General features: G+C 42.9%; 2 protein-coding genes across 2 annotated transcripts in view; one reads left to right on the top strand and one right to left on the bottom strand.

Annotated features, from left to right (window-relative positions):
- The first annotated feature begins 276 nt into the window (after nucleotides 1-276).
- The window catches only part of LOC106651710, a 31269-nt gene continuing 7133 nt past the window's right edge, over nucleotides 277-24412 (top strand). The window contains exons 1-10 of the mRNA XM_023460908.1: nucleotides 277-763; nucleotides 838-2147; nucleotides 2673-2814; nucleotides 5381-5483; nucleotides 9278-9509; nucleotides 11477-11624; nucleotides 18124-18422; nucleotides 19202-19269; nucleotides 19339-19496; nucleotides 20132-20266. Coding sequence (XP_023316676.1) covers nucleotides 277-763; nucleotides 838-2147; nucleotides 2673-2814; nucleotides 5381-5483; nucleotides 9278-9509; nucleotides 11477-11624; nucleotides 18124-18422; nucleotides 19202-19269; nucleotides 19339-19496; nucleotides 20132-20266 — 3082 coding nt within the window. The remainder of the gene's footprint in view (nucleotides 764-837; nucleotides 2148-2672; nucleotides 2815-5380; nucleotides 5484-9277; nucleotides 9510-11476; nucleotides 11625-18123; nucleotides 18423-19201; nucleotides 19270-19338; nucleotides 19497-20131; nucleotides 20267-24412) is intronic.
- Nucleotides 21775-24282, bottom strand: LOC106651746 (zinc finger protein 578-like). Its single transcript, XM_014370397.2, has 5 exons — nucleotides 24163-24282; nucleotides 23994-24105; nucleotides 23571-23897; nucleotides 23302-23499; nucleotides 21775-23230 (listed from the first exon to the last, which is right to left on the bottom strand). Exons 1-5 carry the CDS (start codon nucleotides 24186-24188, stop codon nucleotides 21824-21826), a joined length of 2070 nt encoding a protein of 689 aa, XP_014225883.2. The 5' UTR covers nucleotides 24189-24282; the 3' UTR covers nucleotides 21775-21823.

Here is a 24412-nt window from a genome sequence, read left to right as displayed (position 1 = left end):
AATTCATAGAAGCTCGAACTAAAATTCACATTATTAATAATAGCTGATTCGTACTCAATTACAATTAACAAAATGATTTCAAAGCGATCGAATATAAATCGAAATATCTGCTGCACGGAAAATTGACTGTTCATTATTTTCAGATCGCGCCCGCGCAACGATGAAAACTGATTCTAAAACGTGAGAGATTTCCCGCACGTTAAATCGGAAAATTCAATATTCGAGAGAGAATCAATTTTAATCACAGCACGCTTGCCAGCAACAAAAAATTTCGAGATGATTTCGAAGTACGTCCCGCTGGCCGCGATAACGATAATCCTCGCGACCTACGTCGGCCCGAACTCGTCCGTGTTCTTCGACAATCTCGACAAGATACTGCCGCTGTTCGCGGGCAAGATCCAGTTCATTCGCGACTTCATCGAGTACGGCAGCGAGGAGATGTGCGACACGGTGCCCGAGCAGCACGCGGAGTACGACTACATCGTCGTCGGGGCGGGCAGCGCCGGCTCCACCCTGGCCGCGCGCCTCAGCGAGGACCGGGACGCGCGGGTGCTGCTGATCGAGGCGGGCGGCCACGAGTTCCTCGTCCACGACATACCGATAATGGCGCTGCATCTGTACTTCAACAAGGCCATACACTGGGACTACGCGACCGAGCCGTCGAATCAGTTCTGCCTCGGCAAGGAGAATCACCAGTGCCGAGTGCCCGTGGGCAAGGTGATGGGTGGCACCAGCACCGTCAATTTCATGATCGCCACCAGAGGTAAGAGAGAAACGATGTGTATAAACGGCGTAAAATCGAGTGTATGTAATAACGATCGAGCACGCATTACGCAGGCAATAGAAAGGACTACGACGAGTGGGCCGAGCTCACCGGCGACTCGAGCTGGTCCTACCAGGAGATGCTCAAGTACTTCAAGAAGCTCGAGACCTTCGACGTGGACCTGGCCAAGGTCGATCCCGCCTATCACAACTTCACCGGGCCCGTGCGCATCGCCAACATACCCTATCGCACGAAGATAGCCGACGCCTTCGTGGAGGCCGGCGCCGAGCTCGGCTACACCGCCGCGGACTACAACGGCCAGCGCCAGACCGGCTTCCATTACATGCAGACGAATCAGGTGCACGGCGAGCGCATGAGCGCCAATCGGGCCTATCTGCACCCGATCGCCAAGGACCGCGACAATCTCCACGTGAGCATGAACAGCCACGTCACTAAGATCCTCGTGGACCCCGGGAAGAAGGTGGCCTACGGCGCGCAGTTCACCAGGTACGAGAAGTACGCGAAGCCGCGGCGCTTCGAGGTGTACGCGAGGCGCGAGGTGATCGTGTGCGCGGGCGCCCTCAACACGCCGAAACTGCTGATGCTGTCGGGCCTGGGGCCGGCCCAGCATCTGCGCTCACACGGCATCCCCGTGGTGCAGGATCTGCCCGGCGTCGGCGAGAATCTCCAGGATCACATTGGCTACGGCGGACTGTCGTTTCTCGTCAACGACACGGTGGCCATCTCCGTGTCGGACATCGTCGATCTCAGCAAGTCCTTCACGGCGGACTATCTGAATCGTCGCCAGGGCCCGATGACGACCCTCGGCTCGATCGAGGCCATCGGCTACGTGGACGTGGACGAGCCCGAGCCCCTGAGCAGCTTGGCCCGCGATCGGCCCAACATGGAGCTGATGTTCGGCTCGCTGCATCTGGGCAACGACAAGTCGCTGCATCTGCCCTTCGCCATAAGCGAGGAGCACTGGCTGCAGTCGTTCTCGCGTACCCTCGACCGACACGGCTGGCTCGTCTGGCCGATCCTGCTCAAGCCCAAGAGCCGGGGCCGGGTGCTGCTGCGATCCGCGAATCCTCGGGCCAAGCCCAAGCTGCTGATGAACTATCTGTCGCACAGGGACGACGTGCGGGTGGCTGTGAAGGGCATACGCTGGGCCGTGGACGTGAGTCGCACCCGGGCCATGCGTAGGTACGGCTCGGAGCTGCAGGTGAGGCCGGTGCCGGGCTGCTCGGAGCGGCTGGCCCACGACACGGACGAGTTCTGGGAGTGCGCGCTGCGCACCTACACGATGACCCTGTGGCACTTCTGCGGCACCTGCAAGATGGGCAGGGATACGGATCGCATGGCCGTGGTCAATACCAAACTGCAGGTACGCGTGCACTACTTGTGTATATGTAGCTGTACGTCCAAAAGGAAAATGTTGAATGAGTTCTCGTGAATTCGCTAGGTATTATTATCGACGCAATAAAAATTCTGACATAAGTTCTTACGTAAGAACTGCGGTTCGTTTTTGAAGCTCTAAATATCTAATTTCTCGCTAAGAATTTATATTTCGCGCAAGATTTCGATCAAAAGTAAATACAAAATCATCAATCCAGTTTCTTGAAACTGAAATTATTTTTTTTATCAATTTTTTGGTCGAGAACTTACATAAAAATTCATGGAAGTTCTTCTTACATAAGTTAATGCTTAAGTAAGAAATTACCCTCATAACAAAAACTTGTATTGATAATCATACGTAAGATCTTACCTAAGATCTATGAAAGCTCTTGGCAAGAACTCGGATGGGAGCTTATTCAATTTTTTTTTGGAGTATAGCTACTTGATAGCTGGACGGCCTCTATGTTTTTATTATTATTTCTTTCATTCACTCTGACTTTGTTCTCCCGGGCAGGTGAGAGGCGTGCACAGATTGAGAATCGGCGACGCATCGATAATGCCCGAGGTACCCACGGCTCATCTGAACATACCGACGATAGCCGTGGCGGAGAAGCTCGCCGACATCATCAAGTCCGATTGGAAGTCGTCCATGCAGAGCTAGACGATGTAATTCTGTGCGCAGCGAGCGTCGTATCGTATACAAAGAACGAGCGAAATATTCAATTTTACGATTCTCGCTCGATCTGCGCGCGAAGAGGAGTCGACGGCCAAGTCTTAAATGTAATATTAAGAAACGCATATTGTACTTCAACGAAGCAAACAAAAAGATTTCGCTTGATGAAAAGAATAAAAATAAAATAAAATTGTAACGGCCTTGCGCCGATGAAACGATATTATCCTCTCTAACGTTTTGCGCTGGTCGAAGCGCCGAAAATAATTCGATACACTCGCTATAACAACGCTATTACCCACTTGCACAAACAATTTTTAGGCAGGTATATAAAAAAAATGAATAGGCAATCGCAACATAAGCGCACAAATCAAAGTCTGGTCTATACGCGTAAAGAAGCCAAAAAAATTGCAACATTGAAATGGCTCGAGAGCGAGGCGTTACAGGGCGCTCAAGTTTTTTGATGTATAACGCTTTTGCTGCTGCTACTGCTGCTGCCCGTACGAGAAAAAAAAAAGCGCAACTCCTGTACTCTACACTCTCGGCACGTAAGAAGCTCCCCGAGTCGAGAGAAGTTGCCGCTGCACGGCATAAAATAAACGCTCGCCTCGTGTCGGCTCTAGCTCCCCTGGGTATATATAATAGCTGCTGCTGTTACAGGCAGGCATGGGTGCAGGCGCGAGTGGCAACAGTAAAGGATACAATCGAAGCGAATTCGAAGTTTCAAAGGAATGAAAATTTTAATTTCTAGAATCAACATCCCTCGTATACATCATTCGGCCACGATCGAGAGGCAAAACAGCTTTATTTCCCCCTCCAAAATTCTCCCCAAGTCCCTCTCGCCTCATCCCCTAGGTGCCTTCTCGCGCGCAATATTTTTAGCCCTCAGTTGCAGGCCCTCGTAAAATCCGTACTGCTGCCGCCGCACTCGTCTCTCTCTCTCTCTCGTACCTTTTTTGCTCTCTTGGCAGCCCTCCCCCCTCCTCCTCCTCCTTCTGTTCTTTTTCCGTGTGCGTGGGTGGGTGTTTTCTCAGATTCTGGCAGGAAAGAAAGCACACACGGTACACGGCGTGTATAAACTATTTTCCTTGGCAGACACACACACACGCACACGCGCGAGCGAGTGAAAAATAGCTCGAAAATTTTCTGACGCGCGCCCACGTGAAAGCTTAATCGGCCGGACAGCAGCTATAGCTCTGCATGAGCACACGTGTGTGTGTGTGTGTGTGTGTGTGTGTGTGTGTGTGTGTGTGTGTGTGTGTGTGTGTGTGTGTGTGTGTACGTAAGAAGTTGCGACGAGGGGGCATAAGCTTTTATATTCCGGGGCTGGGCTTTTATTTTTTGCCCCGCTCTTTACACAGTCCTTTGGTTGAGGTACAGTAGCTGGCGCGGGGGAATGTTTACTTCCTCTCCCTCTCTCACTCCCCCGAAAATCGGCTGGTACGTCGTAGTGTGTACCAGCCAGCCATGAAATTGCGAGTGTGTGTGTGTGTGTGTGGATTTAACGCTCCGTTTGAGTTGTATACTATGTAAGAGCGCGTCCACTACTGGATGCACACTCAACTCGCTGGACTGTGTGTGTATGTACCGCGTCGTTTATGGGCCTCGCATGTGCTGCAGCCAAGTATACGCGAATATTCCAAAGACTAAGTTAGTATAATAATTTCTAAGACGATGTACTTGCACTTATACCATTATTTTTACTTTGCCACTTGCAGATTTAAAGATATTGATACTCGCCACCTAGCGGTGGAGGCTGATATTATTGTACTTAGAATGGTCAAAAACTGGTCGGATTTGATCAACAATTAAAAAATTGTCACTTTCGGGTCTTTTAAACGAGCTCATTATTTTTTCTAACATTATTGTAACCAAAAAAAAATCGTGCAACAGACACTTTTTGTTCATCGAGTCCTGAACATGGCTACCACAGGGCAATCGAATTAGATTAATTAAAAATCATCCAAACCGATGAAAACCATTCGGAGTCAAAAAATCTGAAACACATCGCAGAGCAGATTTTTCTCGTGGACGCATGCAGTTCTCGACTCCTCGTGCGCTCTCGAGGATTGAACGCGAAACATATTGCAAATCCGCATGGCGTATACGAGAGAGAGAGAGAGCTGGCCAGCTCTGCGCGATAAAAGTTGAGGCCTCAAAGAACGAATTTCAAATGTACATACAGCTCTGCGTACATCTCGTGTACTCCTATTTTTCTTTTTTTTTTTTTTTTTTACTCTCCATGCCTGCAACTCAAAATATGAGCAATTTTTTCCCAGACGTGCGCTACACGCGCTGGTTGAAATTTATATATATGTAGAGAAAAAAAAAGGAGCAAAAACATAGCAACATAGTTCCAATATTTTTTTTCGTCCATTCTGTACACGTCAGCGTGTGCGAATCTCTATATGCGCGCATCGCACGTATATATATAGTTATATAATACTCGTAGCTATACATGTAGCCTTGAGCGTTTACTTCAACATACATATATATTTTTTGAACGAGCCCCGTCATTTTGTTATTATTATTTTTTGTTTGTTTCTCTGCAGGATCATGCAACTCAGCCCTGGGCATGGAGTCCGGGGCGATAGCTGATTCGGCTCTCAACGCCTCGTCGTCGTACGTGGCGAACGTCGGGCCGCGTTACGCCCGGTAAGTATGCAAGTTACCCGAGCTTTCGATTATGCATTCGAAAATCAAGGAGAAACGAGCGAGAAAATTTCTCAAAATCCAGCTACGGCTTCGTACGGTCGTGTAAATCAAAACCAACTTTTCGCTGCCTCGAAAATTTAAGGCCATCGTTGCTTTTTTTTCCAAAAGAAAGCAAAAAAATATTTGCGCGCCAGCGTGACTCAAAAAATGTATTGTGATATATCAGCTCGAACCAGCGTCGAATCGTCGTTACTCATCGAGATTCGTTTTGGGCGTTCTGGACGAAAAAAGAAAAAAATTTTCCGACGAACAACAAAACAAAAACGAAAAACAAAAAAAAAACACGAGAGAGAAGGAAAAACGAAGCCAATCGAATTGACGATGGGTCGTGCTTCATCGACCCTTCGATCGTTCGGACACGCGATGACGAAAGATTGACAGCCGAGACAGTAAATATACACGTACGCGCAGCTATATCTACACAACTGCAGTTCGCGCGATAGATTTATATTCGTACAAAAAAAAAAAAAAAAAAATACGACACGATAGAGAGCGAGAATCGAGGCTTCGCGCGATAAAAGCTTATTTTACGCGCGAGGACAGAGGGAGAATGAGATGCCCCGTAGCCGCTGCCGGCCGCCCGGCAACCAAACAAACTCTGACGCAGATCGAGTGGCATAAGCTCTCTAGACGCTCCTGAGGGACGGGATATATACATCGTATAAAAGACGACGAGTTACTTCTTGCGCGCGAGCTTGAATGACCGATACGTTTGCGCTGTGTTTTGGTTTTCGCCGATCGTATATACATGTTACACACACAGCCCGTCCGGGAGACAATCAATATAGATCGCCAAATCGACTTGCCTGTGTACAGCTTGATGTAAACAAACGACTTCGTATCGTCGAGTGATTTTTCCGTATACGCAGTTTTCATGAATTTTTAAAAATATAATCAACTCCTGCTCTCTCTCTGTGCTTCGAATGCTTTACAGCCGAGACTATTGTCAACGGAATTAATGTATATATACCATATATATACACAACGAGAGTCGCGTCGTTGTCGTCCGTGAAGGCGCGCGCGCGACCCGTAAACTGCCGCACAATATACCGGCACCGTGTGCGCTGTACACATTATAATACGGCGCGTCTATTCAACGCGAGCATTTGCATTTTGGCTCTCGCCGTTCGCGCGCCGAGTCGCTGGAGCAGCTGTTCACGAGTCGCATTCGATTAAACTCATTGTCAATTTCGCGAAATGTATAATAAGTAAATTCGCTTTTCAATTTTTAATGCGCGCCGCCAGTGACGCATCGAAGCATCATCCACCAGGGAGAGAGATATCTGCAAGCTCCACGTACTCGTGAGCGCGCGCGCGTTCGAGTAAAATAAACATAATGGCGGCCTTATCCACATACATACAAGCTATATGTACGCCATTGTGCGCTGCACTTATAATTCATGGTCATTCATCATTCCCATATACATATTATTTTATGTATATAGTATATTCTTCAACTTTTGCGCGCGACTCGCACGTACGCACATACGTTTTAGTATATATACTTGAACGCATTTATGCTTCATTCTGCGGCGATCAATCATTTACCTTACGAGTGTCTCTCTACTGTGAGCTACTGGAACTGTCAAATAGATTATTTATTATGCTCGTTTCGACCCCTCTTATACCATTGGCTTCGATGCAAGCCTTACTTTTTTTCTGTCTCTCTTCTTCTGATGATACATCGAGACTCTCTCTCTCACTCTCTCTTCTTTTTCATAATTCTGATGTACTATTTTACACGAGTTATCGATCTCTATACATTCGAGTCATCATAGAGAGTTGTATTTTTTTTTCGTTTCATTTCGTTTCATATTTTGAACGCTCGACTCGGCTCGATTGGTTCGCGAGTGACGAGAGATCGACGTTAATCCGTGCGGATAGATTTTGATATAAAAAAGAAAAAAAAAATTAAACAAATTTCACGGATACGTATTATACACAATCGGTGCCGCTGCCCCCCGATCCTCCGTGACGAAATTGGATGCAGCAAAAATCACCGACGACCGGGCGAAAAATCGATTGCGATATAGTCGTCGTCGTCGTGTACAATGCTAGGATAGAACGTCCGTATAAATATTGGGTCTTAACGAGATATACGTGGCACGGCCGGCGGGATCAATCGTCGACGACGACGACGACGACGACGTGCAAACAGCCCGTCGCACGACAGTCAAAGTTTTCCTTCCGGTTTCATATTTTCCAGCGCGAAATCCTCTATTCTCGCTTAACAAGCAATCAATTTTTACGACGCAAAGAGGACAGAGGCACAGAGAAGAGAACTCGAGCTTGCAGCGTACAGCTCTCTCATTCTCTCTCTCTCTCTCTCTCTCACGGCTGAACTGCACATGGCGGCGGCGCTTCAGATGTTTGAGCTCGCTCGGAAGATACAGTTTTCCGCCGTTGTACATACGACAAACAACACGTCGATTGGGCTCGAGCGAGCGAAATCAAAAAAATTGCTGGAACTTTGCAGGTTTACGCATGGAAAGAAACTTCTGAGCTTTTTTTGTTTTTGCAACCCCCCCGAGTCGCACTGCGAAAATTCGAATTTAATTTTATCCGTACCGGCTACTGACGAACTGACCAGCACGTCAATGTTTCATAAATTTCGAGGATAACTGTGTGAATCATTCATCCTTTTTGAATTAATCGTTACTTCAAAAAAAAAAAAAAAAAATTACGAAAGTATCAATTGAGTACATCAAAAAGGGGATAAAAAATACGTCGAGCCACAAATAAATAAATATACAGGCTAGCAAGTATGATTTTTTGTCCGCGGCTTTCAATAATTTTCCTCTCTTTCTCTCTCGATCCTTCTATATCCACCTACATACACACACTCACGCTCATCCCCATACAGCAACGAGCTCTAATTCGCACCTACGCCCGCGCGTACACAAAAGCCTCGAGGGCACCTTTATACACTTTGATAAATCGTACATCGGGTAGGAACGAATCGAAAACACAATCCCCCCCGACACGCACAGAGGGGCTCGACCATATATATAAAAGAGTAGTGGGTGTAGAGTCTATACATGGTGTGCGTCATCGACACAATCCTCTCAGCGCGAACACATTCGTCCATTTAATTTGATGACTAGGCTCGGGGATTCCGACGGCGCTACAAAGATGACGCTTTCTAGATAAAACTCGAGCGAGCACCGCCTCCCTATATAGCATGTACAGTGTCAGAGCTCGATTGTGCGAAAAGCTTTCACGTATACATCGTGCGGTATGCGACTAACGAATTTCCCATCGTTGCTCTCGATGGCGGCCGTTGTATACTTTACATTGATAAAATATAAATGATTTGTGTGTGCTGCAAAGAGCCGTATTATGTGTAGTAGGGGGGAAAGACGCGAGATTATACTCGCTCGCTGCAAGTAATGCTTTTTCGCTTCGAATACGATGAAAAAAAATAAACGGATGTCTATGTGGAGTGTTTTGGGCTTGCATTTTCCTTCTGTTCCGTTAATGTTTCGTTCGAGCTCCGAATATTTAAAATCATTTCGCTCGTGCGCGCGCGCGCCCAACCTATACAGCGTTTTTTTCGGTATCAAAAATTTAACAAAAAAAAAAAAAAAANTATAAAAAAAAAAAAAAAAAAAAAAGGAACGAGCTGATGAAAAAAAAAAGAAGAATTTACACGTAAACGATACCACGATCGATACGTACAAAAAATATTTACGCTTTTTTTTCTCTCTGTCTGTGCTTTTCGCCGCATTATGCAGCTTGCGAAAGGAGACGGCCGGCGGCGGCTGGTGTCCCAAGCGCCAGATCGAGGCGAGCGTGCGCGAATGGATCCAGGTGGACCTGGGCGACTGGCATCTGGTGACGCACGTCGAGACCCAGGGCAGATTCGATCACGGCCGCGGCCAGGAGTACAGCGAGGAGTTCACCGTCGAGTACTGGCGGCCCGGATTCGCCGCTTGGCGCCCCTACAAGCTCGCCGATGGACGAGAGGTAATATACATGTATACGAGAGAAGACGATAGTTGCAACATTACGTTCTTTTTTTTTAATCAGCCGAATATTATACCTGTCTTTTTACAGCGGCGAATAATTACCCGATATACCCGCATATACGCGTCAGACACTTTTCCCGAGTAATTTCGAGGATGTATGTATGTATTCCTCTCCGTCTGGAATAGAGAAAAAAACTTTTGTTGCGCGCAAGCTCGCTATTTTTACGGATGTATTATATATTTGAGAGATAAAGCTCAAGCTTTACAGCTCGAAAATAGCAGCAGTAGCAGCAACACACGCGACGTATAATCTAAAATATATTTATTTCGAGCGTATGATGCACGTGAAAATTTCGTCCTTTATTAAACGAGCGAAAATATCATAAATACGAGTATCATTATAAAAGATCGTCGTTAAAAAGTCCATTATCCTTTGAAGAAAGCAAAGAAAAAAAGCAAAATGCATTTTCGCAACGTACTACGTGTATACCGCGGGGCCAAAAATATACGACTTTAATCGCATTAGGTCTTCATTGAATCGTAATTCCGCCTCTCGGGTGTGTGTGTGTGTGCAACGATCTTTCTTAGCGAGAACAAACTGTCTCCCGGCGAAAAAAGGCCAAATTGTCCTCTTTTCTCTCTCTCTCTCTCTCTCTCTTATGCACGAAATATATATCGTGTCTTGTGCAGTGCCCTGTATGCACGTAGTATTGCAGCTTTCGTGTGTACATACGGTCAAATAAATACGTGTTTGTGTGTGTGTGTCTACGTGTGTGTTAGCCTTTACTACTTTTTTCGTATTACTGTACTGGACTAGCTGGTTGGCGCGCTCGTTGGGTTTCGCCCAGCGAGCAGTCCTGCACCAACACACATGCAGACACAGCACAAGCGCCAAGCGTTATTGTGCGATTTATAGAGTTGAACGAGCGGTCGATTTTGCTACTGAACGCCGCGCGCGCGCGCGCGCCCGAATTCACGTGTTCCGTACTGTCCAAACACGTTCGTGTGTCTGTGTGTGTGTGCGTGTATGTGAGTGGTGGGAGTGCATAAAAATTGGATTTTGGATGGCTGGAATTACTGCTGGCATAGAGTGTTTTACGTGCGAAGCTTGTGAATATAGATAAGCATTTTTATTCTTTCGAGTTTTTTTTTATTTTTATTTCCTAGGAGCATTTATTTTATCAAAATACTTTATGGATAGTATGAAATATCAAAGAGAAAGAGAGAGAGAGAGAGAGAGAAACGGAAAAATACATGGAATACAGTGTCAATCACGTGCATATTTATTAGTATGCTTTCGCATATGAAAAAGTCTGACAGCATTCACGCGTACTTAAGGCAACTTTATGTAATAATAATTTTATTGATATTAAATTCATGCGGGTAAAAATTTTTCTACCAGCGCGCAAAAAAATTTTCTACAAATGTAATAAAAAAAACGAAAGATTCGCTCAAAGTTTATAATTCAAAGATGCAATGCACATGAAAAATTATTGTTTTTTTTATAGAATTTAACTTGAATGATATCAAAGTATACAAAAAAAAACTTACCAGACTCCGACACTCGCTTAGAAATAAAAGACCGGTAACGCTTCATTCAGTCGAGCCGAGCAGGAGAGCAAAAAGAAGGGAACAATATTTTTTCGTACACCTGCCAGGGAGCTTTTTCGCCCGAATCAAAAGCATCTTTTTGAGCTTTGAGATTCGTACGACGTCGCATACACGCGCGAATAAATATATCTGAAAGATGATCCGCGAATCCGCCTAATTAACGCGCGCGCGCTTCTAAACGAAGACGCGATGATACTCTTTACGCGCGTTTATGTATTTTTCGAGCGAGTGAAAGCTCGTGTACAGCAGCGCGCCGCAGCTCGAAATCTCGACTGGTAAATTATTCAGCCGATGGTGTCTCGCATCGTCGTCGTCGAAGCGAATAAAATATAAGCCTCTGTATACGTTTCGCAGGTATTCGCCGGTAACGTCGACACGTCGACGGTGGTGACGCGCGAGCTCGTGCCCGCCGTCCTGGCGACGAGGATGCGCGTGCTGCCGCACTCCCAGCACCGGCGCACCGTCTGCATGCGGATCGAGCTCAAAGGATGCCGCTATCGAGGTGAGTTTACTACAGACATACAGACACCCGAGTGCCACGTTAATGCTACTGAGAATATGTATTCGTGTAAATACGCAGCACAGATAGTATCCTGTGTATGAGTGAGTGTGTGTGTGTGTGTGTGTGGGCAACCACACAAACGTGCAAAGGGCGCCGAGACTTTGTACGTTTCACATGATGTGCGTGTTTAGTTTGTGTATAGTGTTTAGTTTTTTTTTTTTTATAACTTGATGAAAAAAATGTACAAATTTTCGATGATTCGAAGTAAACATCGAATAAAAAATTAAGCACACTTTCATCGATCGCTGCGACTCGTGATACGAAGACTGAAGTCATTTAGCGATTCGTTGGTAAAATTTATATATAAATCGAATATATTCGATAAATATCGCGATGTCAAAGATATTTTCATCGTTAATCAACTCTGATACATATTGAAGAATTTTGGAGTAATGATACCAATGATATATAAAATTGAAAACTTGAAAACTATTATTCAGCATGAACTCGTGCGCCTTTCGATAAAACATCCAAAAGTCTCGTGAATTTTCGTCCAGCCGAACCAGGATTACGATATCGGTGAACAAATTTCATTCCATGAAGTTCGCTGTCTCGGCGACGACACGAGCACGAACACCCCCTTAGGTCATCATCAGTTACGTGCGTGTCTGCAGACGTTTTATTAAAACCCAAAAAAAGAAGCTCTCGAGTTCGACTGTGTCCTTTTTTTTTCCTCGAAGATATCTCTAGCTCGCAACTCGCGCAAGTTCATAAAAGGTGCTGTCTTCGTGCAAGAAACTTTCTTTTTCTTTTTTTTTATAATAATATATTCCTTTGTGTCGAATCAATCTGATGCAGGCTGCAATAACTTCATAGAGAGAAAAACTCGTACCTATCATTTGCTTGCTCCAGCTCTCTGACATCGGGAAGAGATTTTTTCCTTTAACCCCGGGTCGGATTTCAATTTTTCTAAAATCTTCCTCACTCGCATCTACGAGTGCGCGCGCCATCGGTGTACGTAAAACTTTGAAATGAAATTTCGCATCGTTACACGCACGCAGCATATTTTTTTGTCGGATAACGTATTATATAGCGTATGATTGAAAAATTTCATTACATACCCTTGCTGTCTTGATCTGCAGTAATGGTTCTCTTCGATCAATGAACCGCATATTGACTAATCGATCATCGAGTTTATTTCGCTAACCAAGCTGCCTTTAAATCTGAAAATAAATTCAGATTATAGTATAGTTTCTGTTTGAATGACCTCCAAGTAACACTGTGAAAAATATTTGCAATTTTCAAGTCATTTTTAAGAGTAAAATTGTACGATGCAATTTTTTTAAATTACAGTTGCGCCAATTCACATGTAGATGGCATATCTAATACCTGCAAGTATACGAATGTCGTTGAGTATATACTAATATATGAATCGATGAGTCTGTATGTGTCTACGTAATCAGAAAGAGTTATTTTTATTAAACATAAATTAACTAAACTGAATTAACTAAAAATTCATTGATTCAATCAAACTTTTTTCTCGATGTAACATCTGCTAATCTGCTTGTAATTTGTACGAACGAGGATTAACGGTATTTCAAAATAAACGATCATGGCATCGAGATAGTTTTATCAAATGTCATAAGTAATTGATCTCCCATGAAAATCAAATAGAAATCGCAGCAATGCTGAACGATCGACCTCCCCCTCACCCGTGAAAAGTCCGAAAGTCAGCGAAGCGTAAACACGCGTACGAGTTTCAATTCATTGCCCTCTCTCTTTCTCTCTCTCTTTCTCTCTTTCGTTTTCTCGTTTATCTCGTTCGAACCTCGATCTTTGATTCTTACCCTCCCTCCGCTCCAAGACTTTTTTTTTCTCGTGCCAATCCAATCTTCCTGGTTCTATATTCCGGATGGGAAAAGCTTTAATTGCCGCGTAGCAAAGGTATTTCAACGTGCCGCGCGCGGCGATAGATCGAAAAGAAAACTTGGCGCGCGTGCGAGAGAGTCGTTTTTTTTTCACCCAACTCTTTATACTGCCTTAGTTGGTGCAGTAGTTGGCTTTTGTATCAAAAATAAAATAAAAACACGGCGAGAAATAGCCGATGACGAGCTAAGTGCTTTTATTAATTAACCTTGCATTGGAAAATTTTTAATTAGTGCGAATGAAAAACACTCGGGATTTTCGAAAAATTTTCTCAAGAAAAATATTATTGCTCTCTCACGATATTTCAGTTTTAATGCGAACATTTTACTAATTTTTGATAATTGAAAGGTTTCCTTACTCATTCGATGTCTTGCAAATATAGAATGAGTTTATTTTATTTTTCTATTTTAAATATTGAAAAATTGGTTAAGAAAATCGGGCACAGATAAAGAGAAACATCGTGTGTTGTCATTAACTTGAATAGATAAAAAATATTATGCGTGAATGCAAACGTTTTCAAACGTTAGATATACTGATGAAAAACAACTTTCAATTTAAAGCGATTATATGCATTATACATTATAACTTTGCTAAAGTTTCCATTCTGTTTTTAGATTCAAACATTTTGACTAAAAACTGATGTTTTATTACTGATTTGATTTTGGCGTTAATTGCTCAAAAAGTATGAAAACTTAATCATAATTAAAACCAATCTTCATCGCTAGATGGCGAGTACTATTCATTTGTAAATTCACAAGTGACAAAGTAAACATAATCATATTTAAGTAAGAGCATGTGTTTTAGAAAGTATACATATATCGGTGTGACTGATTGTTTTAAAATAATCACAGACATAAAAATGAAGCCATTTTATACGACCTCTATTCAAATTGAATCAAGTGACATCTACAGTCAAAATATCAACTTTTTCAAGGGACGACTGAAAAATTGACACGCACGAAGCGCGTCTGAAAGTTACGAGTACATAATACTGGCAAAGTCTCGTTTTCACGGCTTGTCACAGCGGGAGGAAATAGTCTCCCGAGGAATATTAAAAAGTCAATACTAGAAAAAGTGTTTATTTTTATCGCAGTATCACATTTTAAACCACTACAACAATAAGCAATAGCAATAATGATTATAATTAAGTGCTAACAAACAGCGGAATGCGTAAATTACCGCTGTGCTATGTGCAGGGCAGTTTAACCACACACACAGAGCCTCCCCCCGCCGGGCTTAAGGAGGCATTTCTATGCACTAATTAGAACAATCAGTCGGTCTGATATAAGCAATCAATGCCACCGCGTAATCAATTCGAATGGGATGGAGGAGAGATGGATCGATGCGCGTTGCAGCATTGCGAGCTGGAGGAACCTTAATTATTCAGCCGAGCGCAAACCTTTTCATACACATATACATGTATATAGCGTACATATAGAAGATAGACGTATATAATGTCGTCCCTCGCGTTCTCTGCCATTCGGACAACTTGAAATAGATGAAAGATTTTTTTCATCCTCTACCGCTAGATGGCGAAGTATCTATATCAATCAATCTGCAAGTGGCAAAGTGAAAATAATACTATAAGTCAAAGCACTGTTGGGTAAACAGTATTATTATGTACACAATTACATATACAAATTGTATTATCTACAAATAAATAAATGTAAAAATTTTTTTGGTGGTCATTAACTGGATGAGACGTCGATTTACATACGACCAGTAAATGACCGATTTTTTGAGAATACAATCAATTATAAAAGTTAAGTTTGCTAATAATCTACTTGTACTGATTTTTGCATCAAATCAATTTAAACTGAACCAGTAACAATGATTTATGATTAGATTCGATTATTAAAACAAAAGGCAACTTTTCAATTTCGATAAAACCTTGTAGAAAAGTATATTGGTCATTCTCTGGTCATTCTCTGGTCATTCATTAGCGTTTTCGTGGTGACTCATGAAATCGTCATTTTTAATAATATAAACGACGTAAAAATGATTTTTAAATATTTTTAATCGATAGAACATTTAATTAGCTACGCGATGATCCATTCAGTTTTTTTAAATGCGATTCAAACATTGAAAAATAAGAATTCTGTCATTCACTGGACGATTTACCCTACTTAGCTCAGACATTCTGAAACTTTGAAGCAGATTTTTGAAATTCAAGCATTAACAATAACGTTATGAAATTCAAATAATCGAATTTCATTTGATCCACTTGAATGTATAATACTTATTTCGCCAAACGCGTGACTTTTACTTAAAGAAATCAGTTAATTTTTCTCATTCGACTTATTAATTCTTCAAAACACTAAATACCACATCTAATAGATGGTCCTTTTAACTTTTTCGACGCGATTAAAAAATTTACATATCAATTTTCGAAAATACACCCAACTGCCAACGTCTAAAGTCGGTGATTTAGGTTTAGCTAAGGATGCACCACACGCGGGCTCGAATCATCGTCACGATATAAAACCCAGGAGTGGAGCTTTTTATGCACGAGTGGCAAATGATGGTATACCCGCGCGTAACGGCGTCACGGAAATATTCGCCTCCGCGCCAAGAAATTGTTGCTACAGTTATGTGGTTTGCGGCAGTAGTATAGCAGCTGCGATGCCAATTTATGGAAATGGAACGCGTATGCGAAATCGACACTTTTCAGCCTATTTTTCGTACGAATATATTATTCGTACTCTATTCGTCCGAAATTATTTACTTTGAAAAATGTAAAAATGTTAGATGCGTCAAAAAATTAATTGGGCATCAAAAGCTCGTCGATTAAAGGACAATACGAAGCGCTCTCGCCTTGCAGCTTTGACGCAGAGCGAGAAAATTAATTTGCTCCTGCGCGGCTCAAATTTTTAACCCTCTCCCTCTCGGTGTAAGGAAGCAGCGGCAGCAGCAGCAGCTCCGCTTATTAAACGAAACGCGAACAATTACGCGGCGAGGCTTATGTATTTTGCGCGCGGCACATAATACAGTACGCGGCGCGCACGACTTTTTGTGCCGTACAGCAATATCTCCGCTCGCGTTTACAATGGTATACGGAGCTTGCGAGCTCGAGTCTACTTGACGGCGCGGCGCTGCGCGGAAATGTGCTCAGCTGCTTATAGGCGCGCGGTGGTGACATTTACATTTTACTCGGTCGTAGCTGCAGAGATTGTAATTTCGAGGGACCGCTTTGTGCGCGCGGCTCGATGCGAAATGGCTTCAATTTGTACAAGCCCCACGGGCACACGTGTATCTATAACTAATACCGCGTGTCTCTTATATACACCTTTTTCATCTTCAACTTTTTTCGCGTTCAATTATTCAACGGCCACTCGTTTATATCTGGAAAAATTTAATTGGAAACTATTATCGACTGGGTAATTCACGATATACAATACACGTGTGTACACGCGGAGTGTATATACCGCGTATATAAATATGAATCGACGCTCGACGTGAAATATTCAACCAACGGTGCATTAAAAAATTAGCCAATTAATTTACTCGACAAATAAGTTGATATAAACGGCGCCGCCGCGCGATATACATAATACGAGATTTCGATGGATGCGTTGTATCGCGTGTGCATTATCGCGTTGCGGCTGCTCTTTGGCTTCTCTGCACCTTTTATCACCGATATGCACACGTATTATATCGAGAGCTATGTGCACTTATAAAATTAACGAGCGAATTATGCCTCCTTTGTGGATATACTTAGCGCGTCGCGCATCTCGTCAATCGTCGTGTTAATAATAGGCCGCGTTCGTACGAATTAATTATTCGGATCTAAATTAGGCATTTAGCTTATCGAATGTTCGATTATTCAGGCGAAGAAATTGACGTACCGCAGCGTGACATAATATACACGGAAATGGAGGAGGAAAAAAAGGTAGTCGTATCCGAGCACGGAACTTATTTGACACCGCGGACTAGAGGATGTAAGCGATAAGGCGAAAGAGAAGTCGACTTTTTTAATATATGTTACGATAATTACTCATTCGCTTGGCCGAGCGCCTATATTTTAGCGAAACTCGTTCTTTTTTCTTTCTCTCCGGTACTCTCGGATAATAAAAAACGCGCCCCTAATCGTACTTATATAGTTTCCCACTCGTAATAATGTCTTGCCGCCCGAAGCTCTCACCCACCCATCCTTCCTTATACCTTTAAGTTTTATCCCCGAAAAGCCCTGACGAGATAAGACCCGGCGCGCGCTCGACTGCGCGCGCGAAAATGCGATCAGTTTCGTTGAGGAATTATGGCGTGTTAGAGGCTGCTATGCGGCTGCTGTTGTTGTTCTTGCTACGTTTGAGCAACGTGTTTACAGCGTCGAGACAGAGAGAGAGAGAGAGAAGAAATCTTACGCGTGTTCGGGCTAAAGCTGAGGGATTTTCGTCGTTGTTGTTTTTTTTCAATGTGTGTGTGTGTACTGACGCTGCTTTATGGTATCAGTGAAATTTGTCTTGCGTCTGTTCGCCGACGACGAAGAAAATTACGGTCGCTTATAATTGATAATTCTAATTTCTTGAAAAGCAAAAAAAAAAAAGACTAAAACAAAAATACAACGTGCCAACAGGTGGCGTGGTCTCGTACACGATCCCGGACTCGCCGGTCGAGGAGCTGAGCGACACCTGGTACGACGGCGCGAGAGAGTCGGGCGTGCTGAGCGGCGGCCTCGGCCGACTCGTCGACGGCGAATACGGCCTCGACAATTACAGGCTGGAGATGGCGCCCGGCCGAGGCACCGGCTGGCTCGCCTGGATGCGCGACAGCTTCTCCGACGACTACGTCGAGCTGGACTTTCACTTCGACGATCTGCTGACGTTCGACGCGGTGCATCTGTACACCAACAACTACTTCAAACGAGACGTTCAGGTAAAAACAAACAAAAAAAAATTCCCCTTCATCGATCAGCGGCATTAATTTCACATCGCGCGTATGTATCCACCGCGAAATATTTTCAACTCGAAATTTGCATGTGGAATGCGCATGATACGATTCGTTTGAAAAACGTACATATGTACCGAGACTCGATGCTCGCCGACCACGACCGCATCAATTTGTAAAAAATTACTCATTCCCACGCGTGCATATGTACAATCGGATCCGCGTTGAAACAGAAAAAAAAGAGAGGAAAAAAATGTAAAAGCTTCCAGTGGTATATAATCGCTCTCGACGCACAAAAAGCTCGTTTTTCTTTCGCGCAATCATTCGAGTCAAAATTGACCGAGGTATTATGTATAAAATATTGGCACGTATTCATATATGTGCATCTTTTCTCTTTGACAGAATCGATTATTAAGTCGACCCAGTTCGCGCAACAAATGATTGCGGCGCGCAGCATCGACGTCGCGCCGCGCGGCAGCAAAAGGCGCTTTATACGTATACTGTGTTTTGTGTTATAACGCAGATCAATACGCGAATTTCATACAGTATCAATGAAAATGTATGTATACATCGTCGGCCGTCGGTATATATACGAGCCAGATACGGGCCAGATAGAAATTTCTCCACTTCCAACTCTCTGGCACATATATCCGCGCGTAACGATCCTACAACATACTTCTGCTACGTGTAGCGCATTACATCGCATGCGCTCGAACGAAAATTCGACCCTCTGAATTTATCACGATGATTTCGTCGTCGTGGCGCAGGTATTCGCTCGGGCGGACATCTGGTTCATCGATGCAGGAGCAGCAGCAGCAGAGACGACGGACGAGTCGTCCCCCAGCAGCAGCACCGCCGCATCGACGTCGACGACGACTCGGATCGTCGACGTAGAGCTGCCGAGCGAGCCGGACGTCTCGTACGCGTACATACCGGACACGAATCTGGAGAACGCCCGCAACGTCTCGATAGCTCTGCACGGCAAGCGGGGCAGATCGTGCAGGTTCCGGCTCTACTTCGCCGCCAGGTGGATAATGATCTCCGAGGTCACGTTCGACTCGTGTAAGTATACATACGCATATCGCGAAATTTCATATACGCGATCGATGGCATCGTCATTGCGACGATACTGAGCTACGATATGATCATAACATTATATATATGGACGATTCGTTAAAGTTGGTCCCGTGGTTTATCCGCAGGAAAATTTGCGAATATTTTTAATGGAGAAAGTTCCAGCGTATTTACCTACTATTTTCTTATATACATACATATATAACTTTATTCGACCGATATTCGAAAGATCGCGAGCAGAACAATCCCGAACGAGAGAATATATTGCTGCCTGAGTCAATATGATCGTCTCGTTTGTTTTCCATCAGAGGCGAATAAAATGTGGCCGATAAGCGCGACTTTTCTTCGGAGGGGGGGATCTTTACTCAAGCTCTGTCCAATCTGAATGTATACCCGTGAGGATGCAAAAAAAGGAGACGGTGCGTTGGAGAGCCAAAAAGTTTGGTAAATGCACGTAATCATGATTAGAAAAGGACTACGATATAGATACGGCGAAAATTAATTTAAAACCTTGGACGAAGGTACACGATTGCCATGACCTTGTTTCGCGCGAGTTCGAAAGGTGTTTTTTTGAAGACGATAATAATAATAATAATAATAATGATGATACTTCATTGGCACAGGGAATCCCCGAGCGAGAGAAGTTACGACCGAGGAAGCGGCCGCGGCTACCACGCTCGAGAGCGCGTCGGCTTCGGCGGGAGCCGCCGAGGACAGAGCTCAGCTTGGCCAGGACGCCGATCTCAATTTACAAACGAGTGAGTATGCGACGATCCTCTCGTCTTTTTCAAAAGACAAACAAGCCGAGAAGTGCAGCTCGTTTAATTCAAGCTCGAGCTATTCTCTTCATCATCATCTTCTTCTTCTTCTTCTTCTTCTTGTTCTCTTTCGTCGCTTCAGCTCTCAGTTCTCTCTCTCGCTCAGCTGCACGCTGGAAATCGCATAGATTTACCGATCCCCGGTGGTAATTAGCTCGTCAACTGGGAGGGTTTGCGGCCGCAAAATCGACTCGTCGTTATAACTTCATTAAGAAAATGAGGCGCGCGCAGATGCGATTATACATGTATATACGTATAAGATCGAGGCGCAAAAGTGAATCCAGGCGACGAGCTTAGCCCCCGAGAAAAGTCAGTGAGAGAGAGAGAGATAGAGAGAGAGCAAAACTTGGGAATGTAGAGGAAAAGGAGAGAAACAATTTGCCCAGTAGGCGGCCCTGCCCTGTATACACGCGCGGCGCACTTTATAATTCGCTCTCGGGGCGCGCGCGCGCAACTTTCGCGCAACGTAAACAATTAGCCGGATTAACTGCGAGAGTAAGAGAGTATAAGGCACACGCGCTCTACCGAGCAGCCGGATGAGGGCCCGGAGGAAGTTTAAATACGACGGGCGAGTAAACGGGGTTGTAAGGTGGGCTATGCGCCAGCCTCGCACAGCTCACGTAGGAGAAAAAATATATATTTTTTTACGCGCGGCAGACGCGCAGTTGCTCCCTTTTTTTATTCTATTTTTTCCCCGTACCCTTTGCCTCGTTCGATTCTTTCTTCTTTTCTCTTTCTCTTCTTCTTTTTTACTTTGAACCATGACCTACGCGCGCGCGCCTCGACTTACACAAAGTGACACGCAAAGTTCGACGTTTGAAACTTTTTGATTACAGCTGCTGCTGCTGCGCTCACGCGAGAAAACCAAAGGAATGAATTTCCGTGGGTTTGACTATCTGTTAATTAATGCGCGCGTTAATTTTCACGCGGCTGCAACGATGAAGACAATCACTAGTTGTAGTTTCTTAAATTAATATCACTAGATTTAATTACCAACGAATGTAAGTTCGAGTCTAATACGAGCTTAGTTGAAAAAAATATTTAGTCATTCAATTACACAAACAATACGCGGAAGTATAATATAATTCATATACATAATTGATCAAAGTTGATCGATTGATGCAAAATAATTAGATAGATCAGCTTTTATATCGGCCTTTGCAACTGTTAAATCTTTGCGTGCGTCAATTTTGGGAGGCCAGTCGAAATTTGATGCGGGGATCTTCTGACGAGCAGCAATTACTTGAAAAAAAATTAAATAGCCATTAAATAGGATGTTGAAAGTTCGTTTTTTGAAAAGAACGGTATTTCAAAGAACAAATGCACGTGAAACCGTGTTGATATTTCAGTTCTTGTTTGAAAAGACAATAAAAGATTTTCATAGTGACGACCAAGTGAATAACAGTTTGAAAAGGTTTATTGTTCATGACAATAGTTATCTAATATTACATAGAGTATAACCAGTTTGATTACAAATTTTAAATAAATTTCATACTTCTAATGTTTGTTTTCCTTATGTACTGCATTAATGTGATTTTCGAGACGATTCTTGCGGTCAAATGACTGGTGACAAGTCTCACATTCAAATTTTTTCCGTTTATGAGTTGAACTTACGTGAGATTTGAGTTTACTCTGGTATCCAAATAATTTTTGACAAATATCACACTCGAAAGTTTTGCTACTCATATGTACTGCACTCATATGCATTTCGAAGTTGTTTTTAGATCCAAATGATTTGTGACAAGTATCACATTCAAAGGGTTTGCTCCGATTATGTACGTTCAATATGTGCCGATTGAGTACACTCTGGTATCCAAATGATTTTTGGCAAATCGCACATACGAAAGGTTTGCTGCGTTCATGTACTGCCATTAGGTGCCTACTGAGATCAAACTTTTGTCCAAATGATGTGTGACAAATATCACATTCAAAGGGTTTTTCCTTACAATGTACTAAATTAACATGAGTTTTAAGATGATGTTTATGTCCAAATAATTCGTGACAAATTTCACATTCAAAGGGTTTGCTCCGATGATGCACTGTTTTTATGTGCATTTTACGAGAACTTTTTTGGCTAAATGATTTGTGACAAATGTCACATTCAAAGGGTTTACTCTGATTATGTACTTCATCAATGTGACTTTTGAGAACACTTTTTTGGCCAAATGATACATGACAAATATCACACTGGAAGGGTTTGTTTTTATCATGTACTTGCTTCACGTGTCTTTTGAGTGAACTTGGGGTACTAAACGATTTATGACAAATTTTACATTCAAGTGATCCATCGTCCTTATTCGTCGTTTCTATTTGTCTTGTTAAATTCGATTCTTCCCCAATGGTAAATCGATGGTTCTTCTCATAATCGAATCCTTTTTTAATTAAAATTGTAAGCCTTTTTCCATTCGAGTCATTTGTTGGATTTTCTTCCTTTACAGTAGGTTGGCAGATGGTCGTCAATGAGGGCTTATGTTCCTGTTTTACCAATACGCTCTCGCATTCTATCAGAATATCCTCATCTTTCTTCTGCTGCGAGGAAATACAGTCATTGGTTGGATTTGCCGATGATTCATTCGTCGATGATTCATCAGGGTTTTCGACTTTGCAAATTTCTAATTCATGTGATCCATCGTCCTTATTCGTCGTATCTATTTGTCTTGTTAAACTCGATTCCTCTCCAATGGAAAATTGACGCTTTTTTTCGTAATCGAATCCTTTTTTAATTAAAATTGTAAGCCTTTTTCCATTCGAGTCATTTGTTGGATTTTCTTCCTTTACAGTAGATTGGCAGATGGTCGTCAATGAGGGCTTATGTTCCTGTTTTACCAATACGCTCTCGCATTCTATCAGAATATCCTCATCTTTCTTCTGCAGCGTCGAAATAGAGTCATTGGGGGGATTTGCCTAAAATTAAAATTGTGTTATAGTTTTTTTAAGGTGGAAATCAGAACATAATTTCAAAAGATAGTTCTTACCGATGATTCACTCGTCGATGATTCATCAGAGTTTTCAGTTTTCACCAAGAACTCCGGATTTTCTTCCTTTACAGTAGCTTGGCAGATGGTCGTCGATAAAGGCTTATGTTCATGTTTTACCAATACGCTCTCGCAATCTATCAGAATATCCTCATCTGTCTTCTGCTGCGACGAAATACAGTCATTGGTAGGATTTGCCTAAAATTAAAATTGTGTTATAGATCTTTTATGGAGCAATTCTGATCATAATTTCAAAAGATAGATCTTACCGATGATTCATCAGAGTTTTCGGTTTTGCAAATTTTTAATTCATGTGATCCATCGTCCGTATCCGTCGTTTCTATTTGTCTTGTTAAACTCGATTCTTCTCCAATCGTAAATTGACTGTTATTATCGCAATCGGATCCTTTTTTATTTAAAATTGTAAGCCTTTTTTCATTCGAGTCATTTGTCGGATCTTCTTCCTTTACAGTAGGTTGGCAGATGGTCGTCAATGAGGGCTTATGTTCCTGTTTTACCAATACGCTCTCGCAATCTATAAAAATATCCTCATCTTTCTTCTGCTGCGTCGAAATAGAATCATTGATGGGATTTGCCTAAAATTAAAATTGTGTTATAGTTTTTTTATGGAGCCATTCCGAACATATTTTTATGGTGGAAATCAGAACATAATTTCAAAAAATAAAACTCACCGATGATTCATTCGTCGATGATTCATCAGAGTTTTCAGTTTTCATCGAGACCCGCGGATCGACACACTCGTTGACTACATCTTCACAATTGTCATGCGGTTCCTCTTTAACACTATAGAAAAGCGATTGTTTAAAAATATATTTTTGGCAATCGTAAAAATGTGTTTACCTATTTAAATCCTTTCTGCTTTCCATCGCTTCGTTACAATAATTTATCTTGAAATTATTCAAAATTAGATGCCTCGAGTAGCCAACACCGAATCTTATTTTCACCAATAGACTACAGCAGGAAAAGATTAATAGCGACTGAGTGTAAACAGTTTTGTACAACGATGAGTATCCACTGACATGTAATTAACATTATACCCAGATGACAGATCGTAATGAAAATATCATTCACTTAGGCGCACAATTAGCTT

This window comes from Trichogramma pretiosum, unplaced genomic scaffold (assembly GCF_000599845.2).
Source record: "Trichogramma pretiosum strain Unisexual culture from Peru unplaced genomic scaffold, Tpre_2.0 scaffold129, whole genome shotgun sequence".
NCBI lineage: Eukaryota > Metazoa > Arthropoda > Insecta > Hymenoptera > Trichogrammatidae > Trichogramma > Trichogramma pretiosum.
This window is presented reverse-complemented; position numbering and strand designations above follow the sequence as displayed.